This window comes from Dinoponera quadriceps, unplaced genomic scaffold (genome assembly GCF_001313825.1).
Source record: "Dinoponera quadriceps isolate SergipeBrazil2010 unplaced genomic scaffold, ASM131382v1 scaffold1850, whole genome shotgun sequence".
Taxonomy (NCBI): domain Eukaryota; kingdom Metazoa; phylum Arthropoda; class Insecta; order Hymenoptera; family Formicidae; genus Dinoponera; species Dinoponera quadriceps.
Genome location: NW_014556042.1, coordinates 297523 through 309841, shown reverse-complemented (window position 1 = coordinate 309841; position 12319 = coordinate 297523). Strand labels below are relative to the sequence as shown.

Here is a 12319-nt window from a genome sequence, read left to right as displayed (position 1 = left end):
GGGGGGGGGGGGGGGGCATTGATAGAAATTGATACGGCGCGCGCAGTCACAAAACTCTCCCCGCTTCCGAGCCCCGGGGCTCTCTGAAGAATTTCTAAGAAAAAACATTCTCTCGCCGGAGAAATCGAGAGCGAAATATGGGCGTGTTGTATAAATTACGCGCGCGCGCTCGCAGCACGGAGAGCAGAAGTGGCCTCTCCGCCGTTTTATAATGAGAAATCTCGAAAACTCACGAGACCCGATCGGTATTCGCGCGATTTAATTTAATTACGCAAGCAATAGACTTTACGCAGCCCTTCTTTTCCGTCGCGTCGTATTAACTCTCTCCCCTCCTCCCGTCTTTGTAATTACAAAATATATTTTTCCCCGATCGCGTGAGATTGCACCCCGATATGCACACCCGATACATACCGGATCCTCTACGCGCCCCCCCCGTTCCATCCCTCCGTCTTTCAATTATCCCCGCATCCTCGGGGGTTCCTCTCGCCGCGAGGAGAGATCGTAAAAGCGAGGGGATTCCGCGTCTCGGCGGCCCGGCGGAGTAACTAGACGACGCGGCTGATGAAAAATGTGCGCCACATTGTAACGACACGTGGCGAACTCGTTTCCCGAGGAAGCGTGGCGACTTCCAACGAGGCCGGAGGAAAGTACCGGCCGAGAAGGCGAGGACTGAAACTTGATTCCAAGGATCACGACCTTCTCTCGCGAGCGAGCGTTTTCGGGACGACCGGGCTCTCTCGTAGCGCGCGATCGACGTCTCGATAAAGACGGGAGAAGAAATCACGTCGCCGTGTTTACCTCTTTCACGCTATCGCCGGCACGAGGTTCGACCGCGACATGTCATTAGCGTCACTTCCGCGGCGGCAGCCCGCGGAAAGAATCGCGGCGCGACCTCAACGATAACCTCCCTCAGGGAACGTCGCATAACGCGACGCGTGAAATTATTTCGCCCGCGACACCGCGAATGCGGACTACGGCGCGTCCTCTCATCGGCGCGAAGACGGCTGGGAGAATGATTATTACGTTAAACGCAGGCGATTTATCGACTCGACACCGTTTGACTATTTTCAGCGAGATCGCCGACGTAATCTAATGACAGAAAGAGGACGACCGCGTCACACGTTACGTAACGAAAGCGCATAACGACGTTCCCTTCCGCTCCTCGTCGGGAATCGCATCTCCGGCGCGCGATCGAGCTTCGATCTCGATCTCGGTGGAAGATCAGAGGAATCCGCAACATCCGGCCGAATGCGGAAGGAGAGTAATGGAGGAAAGAAAAGGGAAACAAGATCAGAGCTGTTAACTTTGTTATCGTCTCGCGTGGAAAACGTGTGCTCGCGGGAGCGCTGGTAAACGCCGGGCTGAAACGTCGGTCTCTGCAGATTCTATCCATTGATTACATTCCGCAATTTAAGGATTGCGAACGCGAACGGACTCGACGGCGGCGACGACGGCGGCGCGACGAATGCAAATGTAGTCGCGTTCCTCGGCGAAACGTGATAAAATTTGCAAGCATCGCTCTCGCCAGAACTTTGCAATTAAATACTAATCAGCGCGGCTCGAATCTAATTTCGGCCACGAAGGATCGAAAAAGACGCGACGCCAACCGAACCGCTCTCCCGGATAATCACTCGGTGGCGTNCCGTTTGCCCCCCCCCCCCTTTCCGCCCTAATGAAAAGTCCGCCGGATCTTCTCCTTCGTTCTTCTTCTTCTTCCTTCTTCTCTTTTTTTTTCACTCGCGTCGAGCTTCAACCTCTGTCTTGTGTTGTTACGAGGAATGAATATGCTAAACGATAAAAGTGTGCCAAAAATTCGAATTTCCGTTTTTTCGCGCCTATGTGCCACTCTTTATGGCCCGATGAACGTAGGTATGTGCTAGAAAATTTTGGTTTTGATACAATTCTCGACGTAAGGAGTCGCTGATGATGAATGTATCCGCGAAGTGACCTGGAGAACACGCTGACAGTTGATCTGTTCTCTTTAGCAGAACTGGTTGCACCAGCTCAAGCAATTTACACGCACATTGAAACGTACGAGATTCTCTCACGCTTCAGTATGCGTAAATTTCTTGAACTAGCACAGCCAGTTGAGCTAAAAAGAACAGATCAACTGCCTCAGCTGGGCCCGTCGTCATGCCATGTTTTGTTTCAGTGTCTGCAACTTGAATCACTCATTCTTGACTCTCATGAGCACTTTTTTATAAATAAAATTCACTTAATCATACAAATAGTCGGTAAATAAGACTTTCGTGCGGTACATAAGACTGTCCCCAGTGAACAATGTAAATGCCTTGATAAAATATGTGGACACATGGTAACCGATGAAAGTGCCAAAATGGGGGGAGGGGAGTAAAAAAGTAGCAAGATTCGCACAAATTTTGTATCCGACACTTTCATATCGTTTACCATATTCAGTCCTTATATTCGACGTGTAAGGAGAAAACAACGCGACAGACTCGCGACAAGACGTTCTTTCCGGAGGAATACCTTCCCCCGTGGCGTGTGCGCGACGATCGAATTAAGAGCGCTCTTTACGTCCGCCGGACGTTTAACAAATATCCACCGATATTTCCGATCGACCGTCAGCAATCGAGTTTAGCCCGAGACTAATTTTCAGTAACCGGCCGCCGCCGTCGCGAGTCAAGAGCGCTCCCCCGATGGCGATAAAGCAACTCGCGCGCGCGTTGCGCTTTAATTATCACACTGTCAGATTCGCCCCGGCGCCCTACACGGAAATTGTATTAAGCTGTTTCATCGCGAGACGCGCCATAATGCCGCTAATCGAGTTACATGTCTTTAACGCCGCCCGCGATAATTGAAAAAAATCGACGATCCGACGAATTTTTTGACGCATCGCCGACGCGGTCAGCCGACGAAGTCGCGCGCTCGTCGACGCTGGTTCTCCGCGGCGGGCTTCAAGTCCGAGTCTCCGTGAGAAATTAACGCTCGAAAGTTTCACTCGACGCGCGCTCGTTGGCTCCGCGATGATTCGACGCTGGGAAATTAGGGGCTCGAAGGGCCGGCAATTGAATTTTCGCGGAGGGATCGCCGTCTTTGTGCTACACTCCGCTCTTCTCCACGGATCCGGGAATGAAAATTGTCTCGGCGACGAGTCGGAGAAACCTATCGATACACCGATTCCGGCGAGTTAATCCGCCACGCCGGTGCGATTATGCCGCGACTGACGAGAAGAAAGAAAAGTGGGGGGAAGGAGGGAGGGGGGGGGGAGAGGAAAGCTCGTCGTCGACGAGATTCCGCAAATTATACTGTTTAAGGAACGAGGGCGCGACCGGACCTTGCGCAACGAATACAAATGCAAGAACCAGCCGGCGCGTCCCTTCGACGCGCGTGACGAAATTCGCAAAGGAACTCTCGAAGTCGAGCTCTCCCCCCCCTTCTCTCTCTCTCTCTCTCTTCCCTATCTTTCTTCTCCACCAGTCTTGCCTCCGGCGCGTGGGGGTGGTCGAAGAAGCGTGCAGGATGCCTAGAAAGCCGCGGGGGATTTCACTGACACACAGGAGAACCTCCGTCGCCGCTTTGGCGACAACGTGATAATATTTCTGAACTTGGGGGCCTCCTCTCGCGCGCTCTCCTCTCGAGTGGAAGGAAAAAAATTTGTCGGCCGCGAGAGAGACCGAAAACCGGCCGACGTCCGAAACTGGTTTCGTAAGTGCCGCTTCGGCAATAAAGAGAGAGAGAGAGAGAGAGAAGAGGAAAAAAGAGAGAGGAACACGCAACGCGACCGCATTCACGACGAGCGCATTTACATGTTACGTAAAATTTCGTTGGGCCCCGCAACGCGACGTAACGGCGACGCGACGCAACACGCCACCAGGACGACGATCTTGTCGAGCTCGTCGAGCCGTCGACTCGATTCGCGTTTCTCAGGATCCAAATCCGCGGGATGCACGGAATGATCCTTTCTCAATCGCGGGGATATCCACGTACGACTCGAGGTCAACGTTCTTTCGCGTGCACGCTCGAGCGAGCGAGCGAGCGAACTTATGAATACACACGCATAAATAGACGACTTAATTAAAATTCCGATGACGCGGTGACACAAGAAACGTGACATAATCGACGGTGATATTCGTTTATTCGGCGAAAGTTCTCCGTATCGGAGGACAGAGAGGGAGAAGGAGGGCCGATCGTTCACTTGTACTTCATTACGCGATCCGATATTCGCATATAACTATCAACCTTCCTGAATTGAAATTGAAAGAGTGCGCTGTCTAAGAATAAACTTGCCTCTCACCAGCTTTCCTTTCTCTCTCTTTCTCTTTCCTTTTTTTTGGAACGCGCCAAAAGCACCGTCGATATGCTTCATTAACGACACGTGGATCACTTTCCGACCGTGCGTTCGCGAGCTATCGCGAGAAAATGGGGAAAACCGTGACACACCGATGGTTCCGTCCAATTAAATCGCCGAAAGAATGCAGGTCCGCGCGAATCCTCGCTAATTTCGAAACACCCTATATATCCGTGACATTCGCTGTCGCGCCACGTATTATCGAAATTCGCCTGTTCTTTTTTCGTATCGGCACCAGAGGATGGCGATGTAAAATGTCCGATTTATCATGCGTTCGATGGCTTGTTTTAATGTATCATACCGACGGAAACGCTGCAAATACTGGCGGACTAAAAAAAAAAAAAGAGAGAAGGCGGAGCTTTTACTCCAATTTTCAAGGATGATAGATCGTACCCCGTATTTCAAAATTGGAGCGGAACGAACGTACGGCCTTTCTCTCTCTCTCTTTCTCGCTTCCCTCCCCTCTCTCGCTCGTACACACACGTTCGTTCGGTTATCGCGCTCTTTTTCTTTATTTCTCGTTGTGCATGTGTCGACCGTTATTTCTGTCTTCACGACTGACTCATCGACGTCTCGGAAAGAAATGACCCTTGCTCGCGATATCGTCGGCTTTGCATGCTTATCAGTCCTCTACTTCGGGCCGAGGCGACGGCGGCGACGGCTATCGGAAAAGAATGTATTCCGTGGAGTCGTGAGCCGGCGGTCTCTCAAGTTTGCCGCAAAACCTTCGTATCGCGACTGCGCTCGCCGCGAGAATATTTCGCAACTCGGATCCCGCGACACGCGGAATTCGCACGGGCAAACATGCGAGGAACGGGACGCTCTCGAACAGGTGCTTTTCTTTCGCCGGTACGCGCCGCTAATGTGCACCGTATATATATATATATATATATATGCAGGAAAGAAAAAGAAAATCCGCGAGACGTCGCGAATACTCGATCGCGTCGATTCAAGTTGGATATTCAAAGAGTCGGGATACGTGATCCCGACTTCCGATCGAGTTCCTCACGGCCGTTGAGAGAGAGAGAGAGAGAGGAGAGACTGAGAGAAATCGATCATTTAAAATTGTTTCGCGCGTCGCAAGGAAAACTAGAGAAAGGGAAGGGAGATACCAGCGACCGCGCACGCTAAAGAGCAACAATAGGCCACGCGACGACACCCGATCTTCGCAATTTTCTGCTTTTTCTGGTGAGCCGCGCACGCACGACTTCCTCCACTTAACGCCACTCCCGGGGCCACCATCTGTAAAGTCTGACGGCGGATACTACTACTACCTGCTCTCTTTTCCTCCCCATAGCCATTCATAACGCGATATCGAGATATCGCAAAAGAAACGGCAAGAACAATCCCGCTTTTGCCGGGCCCGACGTGGAGGAAAGGAGACGACGAAGAGAGAAAGAGAGATCTTCCAAGCCCGACGCGCGCGATGCGCCGCGAAGTTTCGAGGCTCACCTGATCCGAGCTCTCGCATCGCCATTTGTATCCGCGCGTATATTGCGAGAACATGTGGCTCATAAAATCGTATCGCGTCCAGCCGTTCCCGCTCGAAGATATTTCCGTACACGCGCCGTGGACGCGGATAAAAACAAATATGAATGGCGGGTGCGATAGCCGTGTGTATGCGCGACCGCCGCCGCGACCGCGTCGTTTAAAAGGTTAATGTCGATACTGACGAACGTAAATAAACGCTTTTAACGCGACGACGACGGCGAGGACGACACTCCGCCTCGACCAATCGCTCCGGCGAATTAAAGAAAAATACCGAGGGCGATGAGAGAAACGGCCGACGACGATGTACTCACGCGACACACCGAGGCTCGTCGATTCACCGCTTACTCGCTTCCGGACTCGCGTTCTCCTGGTAAAATCAGTCGTCTATAATGAACTAGAGCCTAATGAGCGGCCCAACTTCTCGTCGAGAGCCGACTGAGCTCTTCCTAGAGAAGAGTTTCGACGATGATGATAAGAAGCGGTATCCACGCTCATCGCCCTTCGCCGCCCTATTATCTTCGCGACTAATCGTTCTCGCGACGGATCTTATCGAGGAATGCAACGCGCACACAGTGTGTGTGTGTGTGAAGCGTACGTACCGACACGATAGATAGGGCCCGTGCGCGCTCGCGACTCGAAGGCCGGCACCGTGCAAGAAGCGGCCAAGGCCGCCGCTTCTTTCAGCGAGAGTGGGCTCTACCGCGGGTTCTAGTGTCCAGCAAATAACGCTCCTCGCTTAGTTTTAGCGTGCAAAAATATATATATATTATATACATATATATATATATGTATTCCGTGCACACATACCCCGGGTTTACCGTTCAGTGGCCGGCGTATTGATGCGAGAGTCAGACGTGTTTAGACAACACCTACACGGTGGAAAAAGCAAAATGGATCTCTGTCCGAGCGTCATATCGACCGCAAAAACCGGCCGAACTCTGGCTTCCGATTTCTACAACAATCGATGCGCGTGGCCGCGTAAAACGCCGCGCGCGCTCGCCTTCATTATTACATCATTCGTATGTGTATGAACAGCATTTTTCACTTTTCCCTTTCCCTCCAGCGGAAATAGCCGCGGCCGTATCCCGGTGGTTTCGCGCGGGATTCGACCCTCGATCTTGATTTTGCGAGCGTGCGATCGTACGAGCGGCTCGCGCGGAAAAAGGATCGGCGGTGGGAGCTGAAATATAGCCGTGACAGGTCAAACTGGTTTTTCTGAGAGAGGGACAAGCTAATGACGTGGTTATTGAAGCTCAATTTATTGCTCATTTGAATTCGGGTGCTGCGGCGGCGCGACGAATGCGCGCTGCCGGCGACGACGCTCCTCGCGACGGAATCGCGATGACATTCGCAGCGGGGCTTCTAGCTGAGCGTTCACGGTGTATATAACATTGCGTGACGCCCCGCGTATCGTTTCTAAGGTACTCGACTTGGTCTTCTAATTCGACGTCATTCAACTCGCTCGGTATTTCAAAGAAAAGTCTCCTCCGACGGATTAACTCGGCCGAGTTTACTCAGTCTCAGAGTCTGACTCAGCCCCTGATCCTGTACAGAACAAGAAAACAGTCATAAAAATTGCCTCAGCGAGGCCAGGTTGCAGATGAGAGTTACGAGACATTGTATTCGGCGGGATTCCCCGAGGAGTCTCCTTCGGGACTTTCGCGCCAAGGTGCGACTCGACTAGCTTCTTCGATGTCGGCTCCGACTATTCGCGATCTTGGTGACCGCACGTGCGCCTCTTCGTCAGAGCGATTCTTTCTCGACTCGAAGGTCGTACACGCGCGTACATACACACATATATATATATACATACACACACACGCAGACTTTCGAACGAGCTCTGCGACTCGCTCGAAAGAGCGTAAGAAGAGAGAGCGGGAATATGGAGACTTACATCTTGTAATGGTGCTGCATGTGGTGGCCGACTAGGTGCATATCGGTTGCGTGCTGCTGCATCTGCTGATGCTGCTGATGTTGCTGCTGTTGCTGCTGCGGTTGGTGCATACCCTGGTGATGGTGGGTCTGCGGGGGGTCCAAGCTGGAGGCACCCAGCAGGGTAGCGCTCTCCCTGAACAGCGTTGCTACCTGCATCTTGGCGGTTGGCGTCACGTTCTCGCCTACGGAAGTCGGCCGGCGTCACCGTGACGTCACCGGCTATCTCCGTAGGATTTTTCTTCCCGCGTCCTGGCCGCGCGAGAGAGGCACTACCCGCGGTGGCGCTTGTTGTTGTACTTCTGTCTCCTCCTCTTCTCCGCCGCCGCCGATAATAGGGACGGCCTTGGGCAGGGCGACGACTCTGGCCCCGGGTGATCCGCCGAGCGCGATCCTCAGAGGACAAAAGCCCGTCTCCGTTACGCGCGTTCCACGATTTAGTTACGGCGGAGGATCGATCGATACGACAACGGCGGAATCCTTCGAGGATCCCGGGAACGCGACTCTCTCTCTCGCGAGTAGTCACCGTCCGTCGTGGACAATCACGGGACGCGACGTCCAGTCTTCAACGCTCGGCAAACAGTCATCGGTTCGGAGGCTGCGAGGCTCGGCCTTCCTCGGGAGTCCGACGGACCTCCCACGAGCTCGACAAATGCCGTCGGCTTATCGCGCTCTTCTTCGTCGCGGCCCACCGACGGCAGACCGAGCCGGGGCTCGCCGTCGGCAAACAGGCGAGTGCGGCTCGCTCACACCTCGCCGACACACCGAAGTCGAGGAGAGCAACACCTGGTTAACGATCGCGCCACCGACGCAGCAGACGGCGCGTTCTCTTTCTCGCTCGATGCTACCGTCGCGGCGACGGGACCGACGTAGCGAGTCGGTCGCCGTCGACGACGCGCGGCAAGAGTCTTCGCTCGTCTACCTCCACCTCCTCCCCGCCCCCCCTCCTCGACGACGACTCAATCGAGACCTCGCGATGTCGTCATCGTTGCCCTCGCGGTAAGGACCGTCGGTGACGTTACGAGCATTCTCTCTCGGTGGAACCGTTCGGCCGGCGTGCCGCCTCCGCGCCGACAGGCCGGAAGCCGCTCTGCTCTTCGTCGGCCACCGCCGCGAAAGTCTCTTCCCTTCGCCGGAGTCCACTCGCGCGCCCGCCCGGCCCTCTCGCACACTCGCACACACTCTCACCGGGAGGCGCGGACACGCGCGCGCAACACGCGAGCCGCACACGGGATCACTGGCCGCGCGGATATCTCGCTTTAGGAACTTTCTTTTTCCTTCTTTTTATTTCCAAGGAGTTTCTCTCTGTATCTATCTCTCCCTCTCTCTTTTCCTCTCGTCCCCGCGTCTCAGTCTCTCTCTTTCGCGTCACCTCGCAAACTTCTCGTCACTCCCCCGCCTTCCTCTCGCTTATATTATCGTCCTCTCGCCCACGACGGCACGGTGTCGCCTCGAATTCGCGCACTCCGCGTCGCGAGTCATGTTCTCGCCGCCGCGCGCACCTTTTGAATTACGCACACCACCCGCCGTCCCGCCGCACCATCATCGCCGGTGCGGTACGGCGCGGTGCAGTACGTGCGGTGTGATGTGCACCCACGCCCCGTTAAAGGCACCCGGCGGCGTGAGGGTGGCAGGCGCGTTATCGTTCGCGCTTTTCGCGGCGTGTGCGTGCCGGTCGCGCCGCGCGAGCACGTCGGACGTCACGCGACGCGCGTCTCGCCCGTCCTGTGTTCGACCGGCTGCTTGGTTGGTTGGCTGCCGCCGCCGCTTTGATAACGTCGCGACGATTACCTCGCGAATGTTACGTGTCTCGTGCGTACTACTCACGGTGTTGCGCGATCCCCTTTTGCCGAGGACGTGTGTGGTGCTCGACGGAGGAAACACGCGTGCACTGCGCGCGCCGTGCTACCCGCGGATGACTCGCCTCTTCTCCACGCTTTTTTTCGCGTTTCGCCTGCCTTCTCGCTTTCTCCCGCTTCTCGCGAATTCTTTGCTCGCCGTGCTGTTCTCTCTCTTTCTCTTTGTGTGTATCTGTCTCTGTCGATCTCTCCTGCCCTCGCCTCCACGGCGCGAACTCGCCCTCTCTCTCTCTTTCTCGGTCGTGTAAACACACGCGCGCACACACACACCGTGAGATCTGCAACCGCGGCAGCAAGAGTCGGCACCGCACTGCTCGGCCGTATCGCTCGCTCGGCCGCTCGAACCGCGCCGCTCGTACGTTTCCGCCGCTGTTCGGTCGTTCTCGACTACGCTCGGGTTCGAAGCCTCACGACAGCGGCGGCGGCAGCAGCGGCGGCTGTGGCTGGTCCGGCTCCGTCGGTCTCTATCTACTTCGCGTTCTCTACGTATCCGTCTTTGTCCCTCTCGCTCTCTCTGTCTCCGTCAGCCTACTGCCCTGTCTTGTCTCTCTCTCTCTCTCTCGTTCTCACCGTGCACACGTCCGGCTGACTCGCTCTTTCGACCCTCACACTCCTTTCCTTTTCCTTTCCTTCTCGCTCCACCTCGATAAACGTACTTCTCTATTTCTTCCTCCTTCTCTCTCCTCCACGCACGCGCGCACTTTCACTCTTTCTCTTTCTCTCTCCCTCCGTCGCGCTCGTTTTCTCTCCTTCTCCGCCGCGATCGTTCCGTCCCGCTCCTTCTCCCTTCACCCTTCCGTCTCTCTCCCTTCGTCAGTCACGCTCACCCTCCTCCCACACCCACCACCCTCATTCGCCCTCTTTCTTCCCGTCTTTCTCTCTCGCTTTCGCCGCGCTTCTTCTTTCTCCGTCAGCCTCTCTCTCTCTCCGTTCGCGTACTCTCTACTCCGGCTGTCCTTGTCCAGCCCGCTTCGTCCCAAGGATGTCCAACGAAGCTCGACAGGGCTAATCGATCGCCGGCAATCGATGGTAAATCGAGGCACGCGCCCCGACGATCGATTGAGATAGATCGATCGCGATACCGCTCTCGCGATCGTTACCCACCAACCAACGAAGCAACCAACCGACCGGCCGGCCGACCTGCGGCTGTGGCGATAAGGCACACCGCGGAGACGTATAACGGTCGCGCTCCGCGTAGCGGCCACGGCCGAATTTACAACGGGGGCGTACGTCCTTTTCCACCTATGGTGACCCGAGGACATTATGCAAATGAGCGCGCCGCGACGAGATTGTATTTGCGGGAATGTCGCAATGGCGAATTCTTGAAGATGTGACAAGGAGACTCGCCGTTCATATTTACGCAGGTACGGTCTTTTTTTAGATTCGATGAGCGTGCGCGCGTAAGCCTCTTGAGCATCCCCGTCTTCTTCGTCGGGCAGAGGCGCCGTCGATACGTCTCTCTTACAACAACTATGTTCCGTAATCTGCTAACGGCGTTAACAGTAGCGTGGCCGTAAATACGGCTTTTCATGCCTTCTTCCGAAATGTGCGCGCGCTACCAACGTTGTGCCCGCGCCGCTGCGTAACGCGCGGCGAGCCTTTAGTTGTACCTGTAATACGTAAAGTTATATACGGACGATTATCGGCGAGCTATATCGCCAGGTACCTTTAAGAAAGTTCGCGGAAAGTATGCATCGCCGGTGGGTGTTCAATGTAAAGAAGCTCGTAAATATTGCAGGGACGCCTCGTTGAGTTTGGATTCAGACGTTGCATCCTTAACCGCGGTTACTGAAAATACCTCGCGGGGTCAATGTATTCCAAGGCCGCGGGCTTTCTCTCTCTCTCTCGCGATTATATATCGATGATGTCGCGGGCTTCGAATGTCAGCACCAGGCCGGAAATCGGCGATCGCCCAGGGACCGCGTCGCAGCGAAATCGCTCTCGATTTATGCGCGAGCGGTTTTATTTCGCGGCGAAACGACCACGCCGCGTTTCAGTCCATTCTCATTCAGCCCGTCAACGGGGGCGTCGTCGGGACTCGCAAATTCCAACTTCGCGAAATCTGCACACGCGAGCGTTGTTTTTCCTTTTGTTTCATTACGCACGCACGCACGCACGAAATCAGGTTAAAAGGCCGAGACGCCGAGCGAAGCGTCGCTTTAGAGAAGAAAGAGTCGAATAATGGAGGTCGCAAGAACGGAAGGAGCGCGCGGAAACTGCAACTGGAACAAACCCGGGCGACCGAGTGCCGTCGATATAGGCTACTACCGGACGCGCGGACGGTTCTTAATAGAACCTACATTTTTCTCCGTCCTGCCCGCGATATAATCCCGGCAACATCGATAAACAATTAATACCTTCGCGTCGTCGTCGTGGCGCGCGTCGACGGCGTCGCGACGCCGCTCGACGTCCGCTCCCCGTCGTAGATCTCGCGCGCGCGATCGATCTCGCACTCGGACGCGCGGTTCTAAATTATTATTCCCCCCGAAAGTTGATTTCCGATTCCGTTCCGCGGGACACGCCGCCGGTACCTCGTGTAACCAAAATAAACCGTGTGTCCGCGGTACATACGTGCCCGCTCCGCGAATGAAAAAGAGGAAAAAAGCAAGAAAGGCCACGGGGGCCAATATCGCGGGCGGTCCAGAGCGGTCGATCGATCTTGCTCTCTCTCTCTCCTGCTCGCTCGGCCTGCCTTTCCCTCCCTCCCTCTCTCTCTCTCTTTCGCTCG

At 55.0% G+C, this 12319-nt stretch overlaps 2 protein-coding genes across 2 annotated transcripts in view; one reads left to right on the top strand and one right to left on the bottom strand.

Moving 5' to 3' along the window:
- The window catches only part of LOC106746477, a 150918-nt gene extending 140986 nt beyond the window's left edge, over positions 1–9932 (bottom strand). Inside the window, exon 1 of the mRNA XM_014623105.1 lies at positions 7695–9932. Within this exon, the coding sequence (XP_014478591.1) occupies positions 7695–7891 (197 nt within the window). The 5' untranslated portion in view covers positions 7892–9932. The remainder of the gene's footprint in view (positions 1–7694) is intronic.
- LOC106746476 overlaps positions 1–12319 on the top strand; it is a 167129-nt gene that overhangs the window by 131618 nt on the left and 23192 nt on the right. The gene's annotated exons all lie outside the window — the stretch shown is intronic.